Genomic DNA, 12,260 nt, shown 5'->3' with positions numbered 1-12,260 from the left:
TCCACTCCAGTGAGATCACTTCAAACTGTGAAATGTGTTATAATTATCTCATAACGTTGGCTGATTTATTTTACTCTAAGTAAGAAAATTTGAGTTTTATGAATTATTTTCTTGTAAGATTGACAAACTGGTGAAATTAGTCAAGTGTAATCTACTCACTACTCTCACAGACTATATGAATGAATGAATGAATGGACCAGTAAAGAAATAAATGGATGGATTGATAGTAACCAGTTATGACAGGGGAAACCCAAGGTCACTAATACTTCAACCTACTATACTGGGAATTCTTCCACAGGCTGCTATTACTGTTAATGGTTGCATGATGCTATCATGTCATATCAATCAGTGTGTGTGTGTGTGTGTGTGCGTGTTTGTGTGTGTGTTTGTGTGTGTGTTTGTGTGTGTTTGTGTGTGTGTTGTTTTACTAGTCCAGGATGCTAGATTTAGTCCCTTTAGTTAAATTGTGTGTCCAGTCTCTCTCAGACAGCCTCGGGGTTTGGCACGGCCGGGTGCCAGCCCGTCTCAGCTCTGGCCAACTTGTCGTGTGTGAAACAGGAAGTACGTCGTTCTGAGTGAACCTGTCGGACGTGGCTGGCTCACACTCAGCGACTCTTTATTAAAGGATTGTGTGGCCAGAGGTTGAACCTTGTTCTTGTTTTATCTACGTGAAAATGAATCCAGTGATGTGTTACATTTACATACTACATACAGTATTAATAGTAAATGATATGTATTGTTGATTTTTTATAGTATACTGTTGTTGCAAATTGTATAAAGAAATGTATGTACTTTTTGTACTAACAGGGAATGATACAATATGTGCACTGATGGACGGAAGTACAATTTCACAATGAAAGGCAAAAGCTCTGTTTAGTTACTGCATTTACTTTTTGCATTGCAGTGAAGGACAATAGTGCCAATGCTTTTTTGTACACTTCATTTTATTACTTTTCTTTGCATAATTAAAACCTGCTTACATTTTTCACTTGTTGAATCAATTGATACGAAAATGCATAAATGTATTAATTCAACCTTTATTGATACAGGAATGTCCAATGAGAGCAGTTTACTCCTTTTGTACTGGAAGCTTGTATACACGGGACAATTCAACATTTAGACAAACAATAAGAGTTCTTAGACAGCGCATTCTAAATATGCATCTCAATTGGGGGTTTTGCCACACGGCCTCTTGCCTGTTTCCAGACAGCTTTGTGCGTTGTACACAATCCAACTCGCCAACAGTTTGCAGGGCTGGGGTTGAGATGTCCAATTCATTGAATATTCATTTTTCATTAGCCATGTAAACAGCTTATAGGAATATTGTCTTTTTTGGAAGAAGGGCAAAGAACAGAATATCTTGTACTTGTAAAAGTAGTCATTGTGAATTAGTTGCAGGGATCAGCAGGATGTTTCTTTAAAGTCAAAACCGGAAACACTTATTAAAAGGACAGAAGAAGCAAAACTACTGGCCATGAAAGATTGTGGAAATGATTTGTGTTCATCTCTGGTGAGCAAACGTAGATCATTTCCTTTACTTCTATTTTTATTTTTCAACAAACTATGAGCATAACTTTCTCATATTTGGAAAACAGCATTTGCTTGAGAGTTAATCTTGATCCACCTGTTTGATTTTCCATTTGAACCTGTTGTTTTTGAAGTCATGGCTCGATATCACATGCTCCTCAGTTTTATGGATTTGTCATCAACCTGCTTTGACGTTTACAACGTTCTTTATGTTGAAGGTCAAATCCTATATCTTTCCATCCCACTCTGTGTGTAGGATCACCACCACTGCAGCCTGCATGATGGACCTGCGCCGCTACCCTCTAGATGAGCAGAACTGCACCCTGGAGATTGAAAGCTGTAAGTACCGTTGTCCCTGACAACCAGCTCTCACGCCCACACATAGACGTAGAATTAAACAGATCCCACGTACACATGCAGCTCTGAAATCTGGTCCGGGCCTGGTGGTGGCAAGGTAGAAGGAAGGTTGATAAGACTGCATGTAAAGCGCTGAGAAAGGCTGATGAGATATCAAGCGATACGCATCGAGAAGAGGAACATCACTAATGGCTCACTGACTGATAACATCCACCCTAATTAATTCAACTCCAACTGCAGTGGCTTCCCAAGGCGTGGAGGAGCCTGATTAGGTCCAGTGTTTCAGGGGTGTGCTGATAGTGGATGTTATGTGTAGCTTCCTCCCAAAACTGCCTCCATGTTTGTTCAGTGCAGAGAGCTCATTTCACATGGAGTTTGTAATTGTACGTGATCCGGCGTTCTCGAGGGAGGGAGGGAGTGTGGAGGAACATGAGAAGAAAGACGAGGTCCTCTGCGTGTTTTATCTGGGTCCCCGGAGAAAAGGATTATGGGGCTGGAATGTGGTGTAGGGCTCAGTCTTTCCGGGTTTGATCACGCTATTGCCAGCAGCGTTGAGCAGCACAAAAACAGCGCGGGTCAGAGCCGCCTCTCGCTGCTCCTCTCCCATTATGCTCGCCATCTCTCTCCTCATCACTCTCCCTTTCCGTTTCTCATCTCCTTTCTTTGCACAGTCTCATCCTCGTCTTTTTTTTCTCCTAGCCTTTTTATCTCTCTCTCCATCACTCATGCTCTCTTTTTTTCTCCTCCTCCTCATCCTCCTCCTCTCTCAGGCAGCCCAATACAAAATGCACACACACACACACACACACACTTCCTCCCTCACACACACACACACACACACACACACACACACACACACACACACACACACACACACACACACACACACACACACAGCTCCAGTTTTGATCACCAGGCAGTATCTGCTCTCATATGGATTAACTGGCAATGGTTTTAACGTTGGAATCGCTTCATGCCAGAGCATGCTATTTTATTCAGACTAATGAGCCCAGAGAACTCGCACTTCCCTTGATAAACTTGATGCATTTTTAACAGACACAAGTCTTAAAACCCCAGATCCCCCGATACATCAGCAGCTCACTGCTGAGGCTCAGACCACTGGTCTCACATGCCGGACAGAGCCATAATTGATTTCTACCTCTCCAACACTTAACATATATTGTAGTGCATGTATACACATGCAAATACACACCCACATATGTATTCATATCTTAGAGCTCATACTGCTCACAGCCCAGAATAAATACACCGACATCTTTCTGAACAGAACTAATGGAGCTACAAACTGACCAGTTATGTACACGCCATAAAATGCTCCCATATTATGTTCTTTGTGCCAATACGCTCCCTTTCCTCAAACTCCTCGACACCCTCCTGATCGCAGCCTGTCATGGCTTATCAGAACTGAACTGAGCTGCACATCAAAACAGCAGCATGGTGGACTCAGCCCTAATTGGGGTGATGCAGAGTTGCACAAGTCTGGGAAGATGACAATGCAGGCGTGGAGGGAGAGCTTACTGTATCTGCTGGAGTACAATTTCAGCATCAACCACGTTCTGCTCCACAGCTGCACCAGAGTGTATTCAGTGTATTCTGTGTTTTATTTCACCCAGGCAACAATTAAACAATGAGGTTGACGATCATGTATACTTTTCTTGTTTTCAACAAATCCCGTGAAAAATAACCCCCCAACAATTAATTGATGAAATATTAAAAAGCCTTTATTATAGTGGCTAAATCATTAAAAAAGCCAACATGTTTAGACCACTGTATTAATATTAACACTTGTGTTAATATTCCTCTTTGTAACTTTTTCTCATATCCGTATTTTTCCCCATTTTCCTGATTTCATTTCTGATCTATGGTTGAGTATACAAAGCAAGCTTTTCTTCTCTTCTGAAAATTGATTCTACTAACAAGTATCGTTTGTGTAGCCAAAGTCTAGTTTGTTCCTCTGTGCCATAGACCTCCATTGTTGGCCAAAGACTATTAAAACACATGAGTGAACCACACAAGTGCAATGGCTGACAAGTTCCTTCATTACTATGAAGACACACACTGCTGTTTATTTTTGAGTCAATCCCAAATACATCGTCCTGCTGCTGTAATTACTCACTAGAACACCAAATGTGGATGAATCCGCAGCTGAAAATAGTCCCCAACAAATACAGAATTTACTCCTTACTAACATTTGCTGAAAGCTACAGTGCCAAGCGTTTTCTTTGTTACCTGCTGTTCAAGATTTACATCTTCAGTAGGAAGCTGAGTGCCACAGACTCCATACGTAAGCCAGAAATCGTAAAGAGACGTTGGAAATATAGATTAACGTCAACCTTAACTTTTTCACAGCAGACATTTTGAGATGTCTCAGTCGGTGTAAATCGTAAGATTAACAATGGCTCTTCAGTTCCAGGGTCCATGTGTTGAGCATGCAGGTTCATGAAGAACACATCCGTTGCTGATATTGTTAGTAACACCTGTGCTTTGCTTATGACAAGTCAAAATGTCTGCTGTGAAAAAAGGCATCGGGTGAAGCTGCCTGTCCAACCAATAACAACCCAACACGAGCAACATGACTAACTTCACCTTGAATGTCAGCGCAGCAGCAACAAAGAATTGTGTGTTAATTTTTAAAAATCAAAGCCTTGCAGTTTAATTATTCATCACATCTGAATAGGTCACTGCCTCTATTTTAAGTACGAGGGAGACAAAGTAGAACTCGAGCGATGTGAGGGAGAATAGAGATGGCTGCTCCCTGTTTGCCTGCGTTGCTGTTGATGTCAGAGACCGTCTCCAACACTGGAGTCCCCCGTCTGCATCCATGTGCAACAAACACACCAAGCTCTAAATCTCTGCTGTGTTATGTACACGCGAGCTGCTACTGCAGAATGCTTTGCGCCCAACATTAGTCTTTCATGTGCATTGGAGTTTCTTTTTCTCTACTATAAACACCAATAGTAGGTCCCCATATTTGAGCAGTTAAATTGTAACTTTTTTACACTGTGAAGCCTCCGGGAAGTTTAGACTCACCATATATGTGGTATATATATATATATATATATATATATATATATATATAAGTGTAAATGTTGTTTTTAGGCATCATTCTACAAAGCATACAGAAATATTTCAAATCAATGTCCTTTGCTTCAAGTTGATATCAGTAGGTTATGAAAACAATCCTGCTCGAGATGGTAATCCATCACGGTGAACATGTAGTCACATTTATTTGTGAATGTTACTTGCTTTTATTGGGGGTGTACTTGAGGAGGACACAGGACCTTTTGAAAACTGTTCCTTGTTGGCATGTTCAAGAAATCTACAACACACACGATTTAAGAGATTGTTGAAACATTTTGAAATCATGAGCTATGTTGTTCATGTTTTTTTTTGTATTAAAAGATTTGTGTTTGGTGGCTGACAGCCAAGCAGGTGACGTTTCTGGATCTTCCAACAAGCACCTGAACACACAACCAAGAGAGCATTTTAAAAATGACATGCTTGCTATTGTATTAACATGCGTTTATAGTTTATAAATAAAGTTATGTGATGGAATACAAATCTGAAGCAGGTGTCAAGTTATGTTTTCATAGTGCGCTGAAGTAAATGTAAACTTAAACCAATCAATCTTAAAATGTGTGTTTGCTTTAGAACAGTGATTCCCGATACCTTTTGGCTTATAGTTCTTTAAAACAAAGCAAAGTCAACTGGTGACACCTCCTTAAAGATTAATATATCTCTTTTTCTATCCTATTTCACAATTTTTGTTTAAAAAAAAAGCAACAAAAAACATCCCGGAAATTAACATAATTTAACATAGCCAAAATTATAATGATCTTGTGACCCCTCAAATGTACTTTGTGACCCCCAGGTTGGGAACTACTGAGCTAAAACACTCTAAACCCCTGACATTACTTAACATTACCACACTACACTATTATTCATTGTAGAGCATTACTGAGTGATGGTAATGTTTCTCTTTGGTCTGCAGATGGCTACACCACAGATGATATTGAGTTTTACTGGCGAGGTGGAGACGGCGCTGTGTCCGGGGTCGACAGAATAGAGCTGCCACAGTTCTCTATTGTGGACTATAAACTCATCTCTAAGAATGTGGTCTTCTCTACAGGTACACAACAGTCAACTTTGTCTTTGGTCCCCTGACTCTGTAGCAGCAGGTTTTCATGTGCACTTGCTGCTATGTTGAGCTGAAAACAGGTTATTGTGAATCAGGACATTTACTGTAAATGAAAAACATTTCATAGTTTTATTTCAATCATTAAAATCCACACGCGCACAAAAAGGGAGATATGGCACCTCCCTGGTGTCAAGGAAAATATAGCTTTTTTTGAGCGTCATTGAGGAAAATCTATTTCTATCCCTTTTCCTCTCCCTATGCCTCCTTCAGGTTCCTACCCCCGCCTGTCCCTCAGCTTCAAACTGAAGAGGAACATTGGTTACTTCATCCTGCAGACATACATGCCTTCCATCCTGATTACCATCCTCTCCTGGGTCTCCTTCTGGATCAACTACGACGCCTCGGCTGCCAGAGTGGCCCTGGGTAGGACCGCTTCGCCAATGCTGAACAGTGACCCTGGGAAATAACCTAAAGCTAAATGATAACAGAGCATGAAAAGAGCCATTTAACATGTTGAGCCCTTTACATTTAGACTTGCTTTAGATCTATATTGTGTCTTCCTCATCTCTGGTTTATACTCTTTATTTTCCCTGCATTTACTTTTTTTTTTTCTCATTAGCTCTAAGCATGTGAGTGATAGCATGTGAGTGATAGCATGTGTGTGATAGGCTGCCTGGCTAAATGTCTGTTGTTCAGAGATGACTATATGCATGACTCATGCAGAGCGAGATGCGCTTCAGCTCGACCTTGAAGCGTGCTGTCTTTCTCTCTGCCTGTCTGTCTATCGGAGCCTCTCATTGGCGGAGATCCCAGCTTATCAGAGCAAGATCACGGTTAAATTTCAGCCGAATGAAAGGTGGCAACATTTGCTTTAATGCAGCTCACACATTTTAATGCTTTTACATGAATGTCAAACTACCACTGATACTGAAATGAAAGCTCCCTTTAGTGTTAAACTTGGGTATGACAGGTCAGAGCGGCAGAGGAAATGGCTTTGAGCTTTATGTGTGTCGTTCTTGTCACACACCATTTGTTTTCTGGAGGGGGACACATGTGGGTTGGAGCCTCAGACAGTGCATTCAGAGGGTAGCATGATTTAAAGATCTGCCTCCGCTCAGCGTCCTGAGCTGAGAAGCAGCAAGCGAGCGCAGCCAATGAGAGATGAGGCTCCATGCTACAGTGACAATGCTGGCTGCCGGGTTATTTATAATACGTGTGAATCTGACCAAATGCAGATTGTGCATGCAGATGACTAATGTATCAAACGTAGTGTGTGTATGTCAAAAAACAGGTGAACTGTGCTGTGACTAATAGCAGATGTTTACAGTGTGCTCCTAAGTAGCCTACAGTTTGTTCTGTGTCCATTTGAATACATAATTTGATATAAACCACACACACACACACACACACACACACACACACACACAGTTTCAGTCTGAGGAGGATTCGAGGGATCTTTTTGTCCATATGTGTTCACATTACTTCAGGTATGATTGCTATAAATAAATGCTATATAATTAATTTGATAAACATGAATGCTTATGTGCACATGCACATACTCAAATCCTTTAAAGATGAGCACCTGATCTCAGTCCTTTTGATGTAGGGCAAATTCTCATGACATAAAACATCCTTGTTCCCTCAAGATAAAAAGTTAACGAATCACCAAAATGTATATGATTCATCCTAAAGGGGCACGTGACTCATTTCCAATGCATGGTAAGGCACAACTCTACTCATTATTTTTTGTTTTCTCATTGGCATGAGGTTCCAAGCGATCTGAGACAATACTAAAAGGTGGAGTTAAAACACTGCAGGACACTGATTGGTTAAGGCAGTTTCACGCAGCGTCACTTTGTTGATCAGCTAAGAATCTTGCCTACATTGACGGCTACTATCTGCAGTGGAAAAGTACCTGGTACCAAAAGCGGGTCGAGTCGAGTTGTACCATTCAGTGGAAATGTTTCCTAATTTTTGCACAGAATTTCATAGCCATCCAACCAACACTAGAGGAAAAGTCCGGGGATCACCAAAGTCAGTAGGATTCATACTCTGGGGACCATGAATGTCTGTGCAAAATGTCATCTTAATCCATCCAGTAGTTGCTGAGATATTTCAGTCTGGACCGACAGATCGACGTTACCTAGAGCCATGCGGCTAGCATGGCTAACTCTAACATAATCTTTGGTCAAATTGACAACCTTGTTTTTTCACTGTACAGATGATGGTAAAAATGTCTTACAGCGTCTAAAGACTTCACTTTCTTTCTAAACGTGTGACCTGTGGTATCCAGGGATCACTACGGTGCTGACCATGACCACCATCAACACCCACTTGCGAGAGACGCTCCCAAAGATCCCCTACGTGAAGGCTATTGACATGTACCTGATGGGCTGCTTTGTCTTTGTCTTCCTGGCCCTACTGGAGTACGCCTTTGTCAACTACATCTTCTTCGGCCAGGGCCCCCAGCGACAGAAGAAGGCGGCTGAGAAAGCAGCCACGGCCAATAATGAGAAACTGAGACCCGACCCCAAGGTACATGTGCAGGCGAACTTCCTCTAGAGGTATCTGTTCTGTCGGTTAATGTGTATGTTTGTTTCTGTGGGAGCAAATGACTTTCTTCTCCTCTCAAGGTCAATGTGATGCTGTGATCAATGCTTGATGTCCTTTACCAGCACTCTTTACTCCTGCTCTAGCTCTCCGTTTCTCACTGGTTTAGCCTTGTGTATCAACTTTATTACTCAGACTAGGATCTGAAAGAGTGAATGCAGAAGCAATGATTGGCTTATACTTTATCTCCATATTTCTGTGTCTCAAAGGGCAAGGCGCCTTGGAAAAATCACCTTCCCTTTAAATTTCATCCAGCTGCTAAAGTTAGCAGGAACAACAGCAACATAAAAAATAAAACACCCTTTCCTTCTGAGTGTGGCAAGCTACGATTTCCCATAAGTAACAGTGCTGATTTTGTATGCTTGCAGTGGCTGGTGGGAAATGTAGTTCAGAGAGATGATGCTCTGTATGCCAGAATGAAACAGAGGGAAATTGACGCATATGACTCGATGTGGGATCCCATCTTTGTGGACGATGCCGCATTAGGACTAGGCGAGCAAAGAAATAAGGTACTGGAGGTTTTGAAAGTCAAAACTAACAATGTCATCAATCTGAATCAATCCAGATCAGAGGAAAATGCTGTAGTTTTTGTGCATTTCTTTGATTTCTATAGATTTTTAAGGCAACTTTGATCATCACTCCCACCATTGTGTTTTTTCCCTCTCTTGGTTTGCTCTTCATGCATTTTCCTGACAAACATGGCTTAGCAGTTTGATTTCTGCAGGCATTAATTTTAATCTTAACTTGGGCTGTACATATAAATTGATGGGCAAGAGAGAAGAAAACATCAGTAGCTTCTCTTAAGATAATATCATTCAGAAACAAATACTCAATTGATAACTCTCGTAAGACTAAGTGAAGCAATTGAAAAAAAGAAATGGATCGCCCGATTAGAGAAAGAGATCATTTGCAGTTTGATGAATAGTGCCAACTAACTGGCTTCGCTTTCAAAGTGAGTTACACAAAAACAACAAAATACAACAAGCTGCATGTACAGCGGGACAGGATTAGATTATAGGGACGTTTTCCTCAGAAGTCAGGCTATGGATGAAGAAATGTTGATCCGAATTCACTTCCCACAACGTCTTTCCTGACCTGCCCCCCGAACCTTTTTAGCCTCTCCTCCATCTTTGCAAAGTCCTTACTATTTCTCTCAACCTTCTCCTGTCACATTTGTTTTCCTTTGCTTTCTCTTTTTTTATTCAGTTTGTCTTGTGAATCGACAGAATTTTAACCACACTCTGGTTGAAATTCTGAGATGACAATGAAGATTTCTCCATGAGAATTAGCTTGGGGAGTACGTTGTGCTCCTCCAGGAATGTTATCTCATAGTCTTGTGGTTGTGTTATCACTCAGATATTGATTGACAGATGATCAATGATAATTTAAAGTGCTCACTGTAAGTAACACAATTTTTGACTCATTTGCATTACCCATTCTAGCACCTCATCAGTATTTTTTACACCGTGAATGACTTAATAATCATTGTAGCTAATAATAATTTTACTAGACTTAGTTTGAACACTTTCAGATTTCCCCTTGGCAGTAACTTCTCATGGCTCCACCTGTTTTTACACCCTCACACAGATGACTCCTGACGACAACATCCTGTTCAGCACCCTGGAGATGAAGAATGAGATGGGTGGTGGCGGGGATCTGTCCCGGGGCCTGGGAGCACCCGGTGACCCCCGCAACACCATGCTGGCCTATGATAGCTCGACGCTGCAGTACCGCAGGGCAGCCATGGCCCGCCAGAACTATGGCCATAGCGCATTGGAGCGCCACGCCCAGAAGAAGTCGCGCCTACGGAGACGGGCCTCCCAGCTCAAGGTGAATATCCCAGACCTGTCCGACGTGAACTCTATCGACAAGTGGTCCAGGATGATCTTCCCCACCGTCTTCTCCTTCTTCAACGTCGTCTACTGGCTCTACTACGTCCATTAAACCCGGCGGGGTCCGGTGGCCAGCTTGCAAAGAAGGGGGGTGTCGGGGATTTAGGGAAGATGAGAGAAAACAAGAGGGAGGTGATGTGAGAGGGAGAGAATGAGAGATAAACAGTGCACCAACTTTTTTTAGCTGGTTCATTTTAGAAAAAGTGAAGAGAATGCAAAGACTTTTGGATGGACTGCAGCAGCACCCAACACTTCAGTCAGCAGTGACTCTTTTAGGATTTGGGAAACACCTTAAAACGACTGACAAACACTCGAAAAAGAAGAGCGACTTTTAAAAAGACAGAAATGGTGCCTGTTCCAGAATTTCAATATATCACTAATATTTGTCATTCGTAGCTTACTCTCTGTGGATCAAATATTTATGCTTGTGTTTGCATATACTTTAAGGATTTGTTTTGTTTAGTATCTATTTACTTCGTAGCCGAGCTGTCTGCATCCAGGAAAGCTTTATAAATGATTTTAAAGGAGTCATCCTTGATAGTCTATTTTCCTATAATTACTGTATATCAAAAACATCCTTTAAAAGCATGCTTATGTTTGATTTCATTTGCATCTCAGTCATGATGATGAAGGAGCGCAAAGCATTTTAGTTTCACTAGTTGAGGTTAGTCTGTCAGTTACCATTTTGCAGCTTTGGCTTAGGACGGCCCACCTGGGTGGATGTTTGAGCATCGCTGGATGACAACAGCTGGACAGCAGTGGGCGCTCTTTTCTCTGGACTTTCCTGTGGGGCTTTAATGGTGCCAATGCTGAACAGAAAAAGCTTCCTCAGTTGTTGAAGGTCCCAAGTTATCCGGTGAAAGAGCGGGACTGTTGGACACTGACGCTTTTTGTTTTGCTTTTCTGTGCTGACAGAATCAAGTCCATTTCACCACGTGTTATTTTTTTAAAGAGAACATTTGACTCCTCCGTACTTTCTGCCATCGTGTGAGGAGTTTCAGAGGCGGAGAATGGCTTTAACACGACTTAAGCTGGTGTAAGAACTTTGCTGATAGGTGAGCTGAGTTTCATTGCAACCAGAGTTGCTGCATAAATATGGCAATCCACAATCATCATTATCAGTAGAATTGAATGATAGAAGTATGATGCGTTTCATTGTGATTAGGTTTCTGTTTTGAAAAACTGTAGATAAACATAAATCATGTTTAAAGAAAAAGAGATGATTCATTTTTATAAATCAATACTCACATTATTGTGTAAATATTATGGATTTATTCTATTTAAATGGGTCTCTGTTGTTGTTTTTGCAGTTGAATTACAGATCAAATGTTCCATTCAGTCAAAAAAAAGAAAAAGAGCAATTTAACTGAGGAAAAAGAAAAACACAATTCACAACTTTGCTGACTCTGTACTTTTTGGACTTTTCTCTCTTTTCTTTCTTTTTAATGGACTCTAAAAGCATCTACTTGCTGAAACTAAAGCACTTCCAGACACCAGTGACTTTTGGGTCAATGTTTTGTTCTCCAGAAATGGCTAAACAAGGACCACACTATCCAGGCATTGAAGTCAGGCATATTTTGTACAAAGTTTCTGTAAATTCCAATTGTAATATTTCATAATGACTGTAAATATCTTGTGTAATGATTGTCAGCAATTATGAAGATGTATCTAAATTCAATTAAAACTCAATTCAGTCTATCACTTCAATAACAGAG

The 12,260-nt window shown here is 41.1% G+C and overlaps 1 protein-coding gene across 2 annotated transcripts in view; it reads left to right on the top strand.

Moving 5' to 3' along the window:
* gabrb2a (gamma-aminobutyric acid type A receptor subunit beta2a) overlaps positions 1–12,260 on the top strand; it is a 32,181-nt gene extending 19,921 nt beyond the window's left edge. Inside the window, exons 5-10 of one of the 2 annotated variants that reach the window (XM_029442002.1) lie at positions 1,784–1,866; positions 5,897–6,034; positions 6,314–6,466; positions 8,337–8,578; positions 9,022–9,162; positions 10,241–12,260. In XM_029442002.1, coding sequence (XP_029297862.1) covers positions 1,784–1,866; positions 5,897–6,034; positions 6,314–6,466; positions 8,337–8,578; positions 9,022–9,162; positions 10,241–10,597 — 1,114 coding nt within the window. In that variant the 3' untranslated portion in view covers positions 10,598–12,260. The remainder of the gene's footprint in view (positions 1–1,783; positions 1,867–5,896; positions 6,035–6,313; positions 6,467–8,336; positions 8,579–9,021; positions 9,163–10,240) is intronic. The other variant, XM_029442003.1, reaches the window with a different exon arrangement.

This window comes from Cottoperca gobio, chromosome 10, assembly GCF_900634415.1.
Source record: "Cottoperca gobio chromosome 10, fCotGob3.1, whole genome shotgun sequence".
NCBI classification, from domain to species: domain Eukaryota; kingdom Metazoa; phylum Chordata; class Actinopteri; order Perciformes; family Bovichtidae; genus Cottoperca; species Cottoperca gobio.
This window is presented reverse-complemented; position numbering and strand designations above follow the sequence as displayed.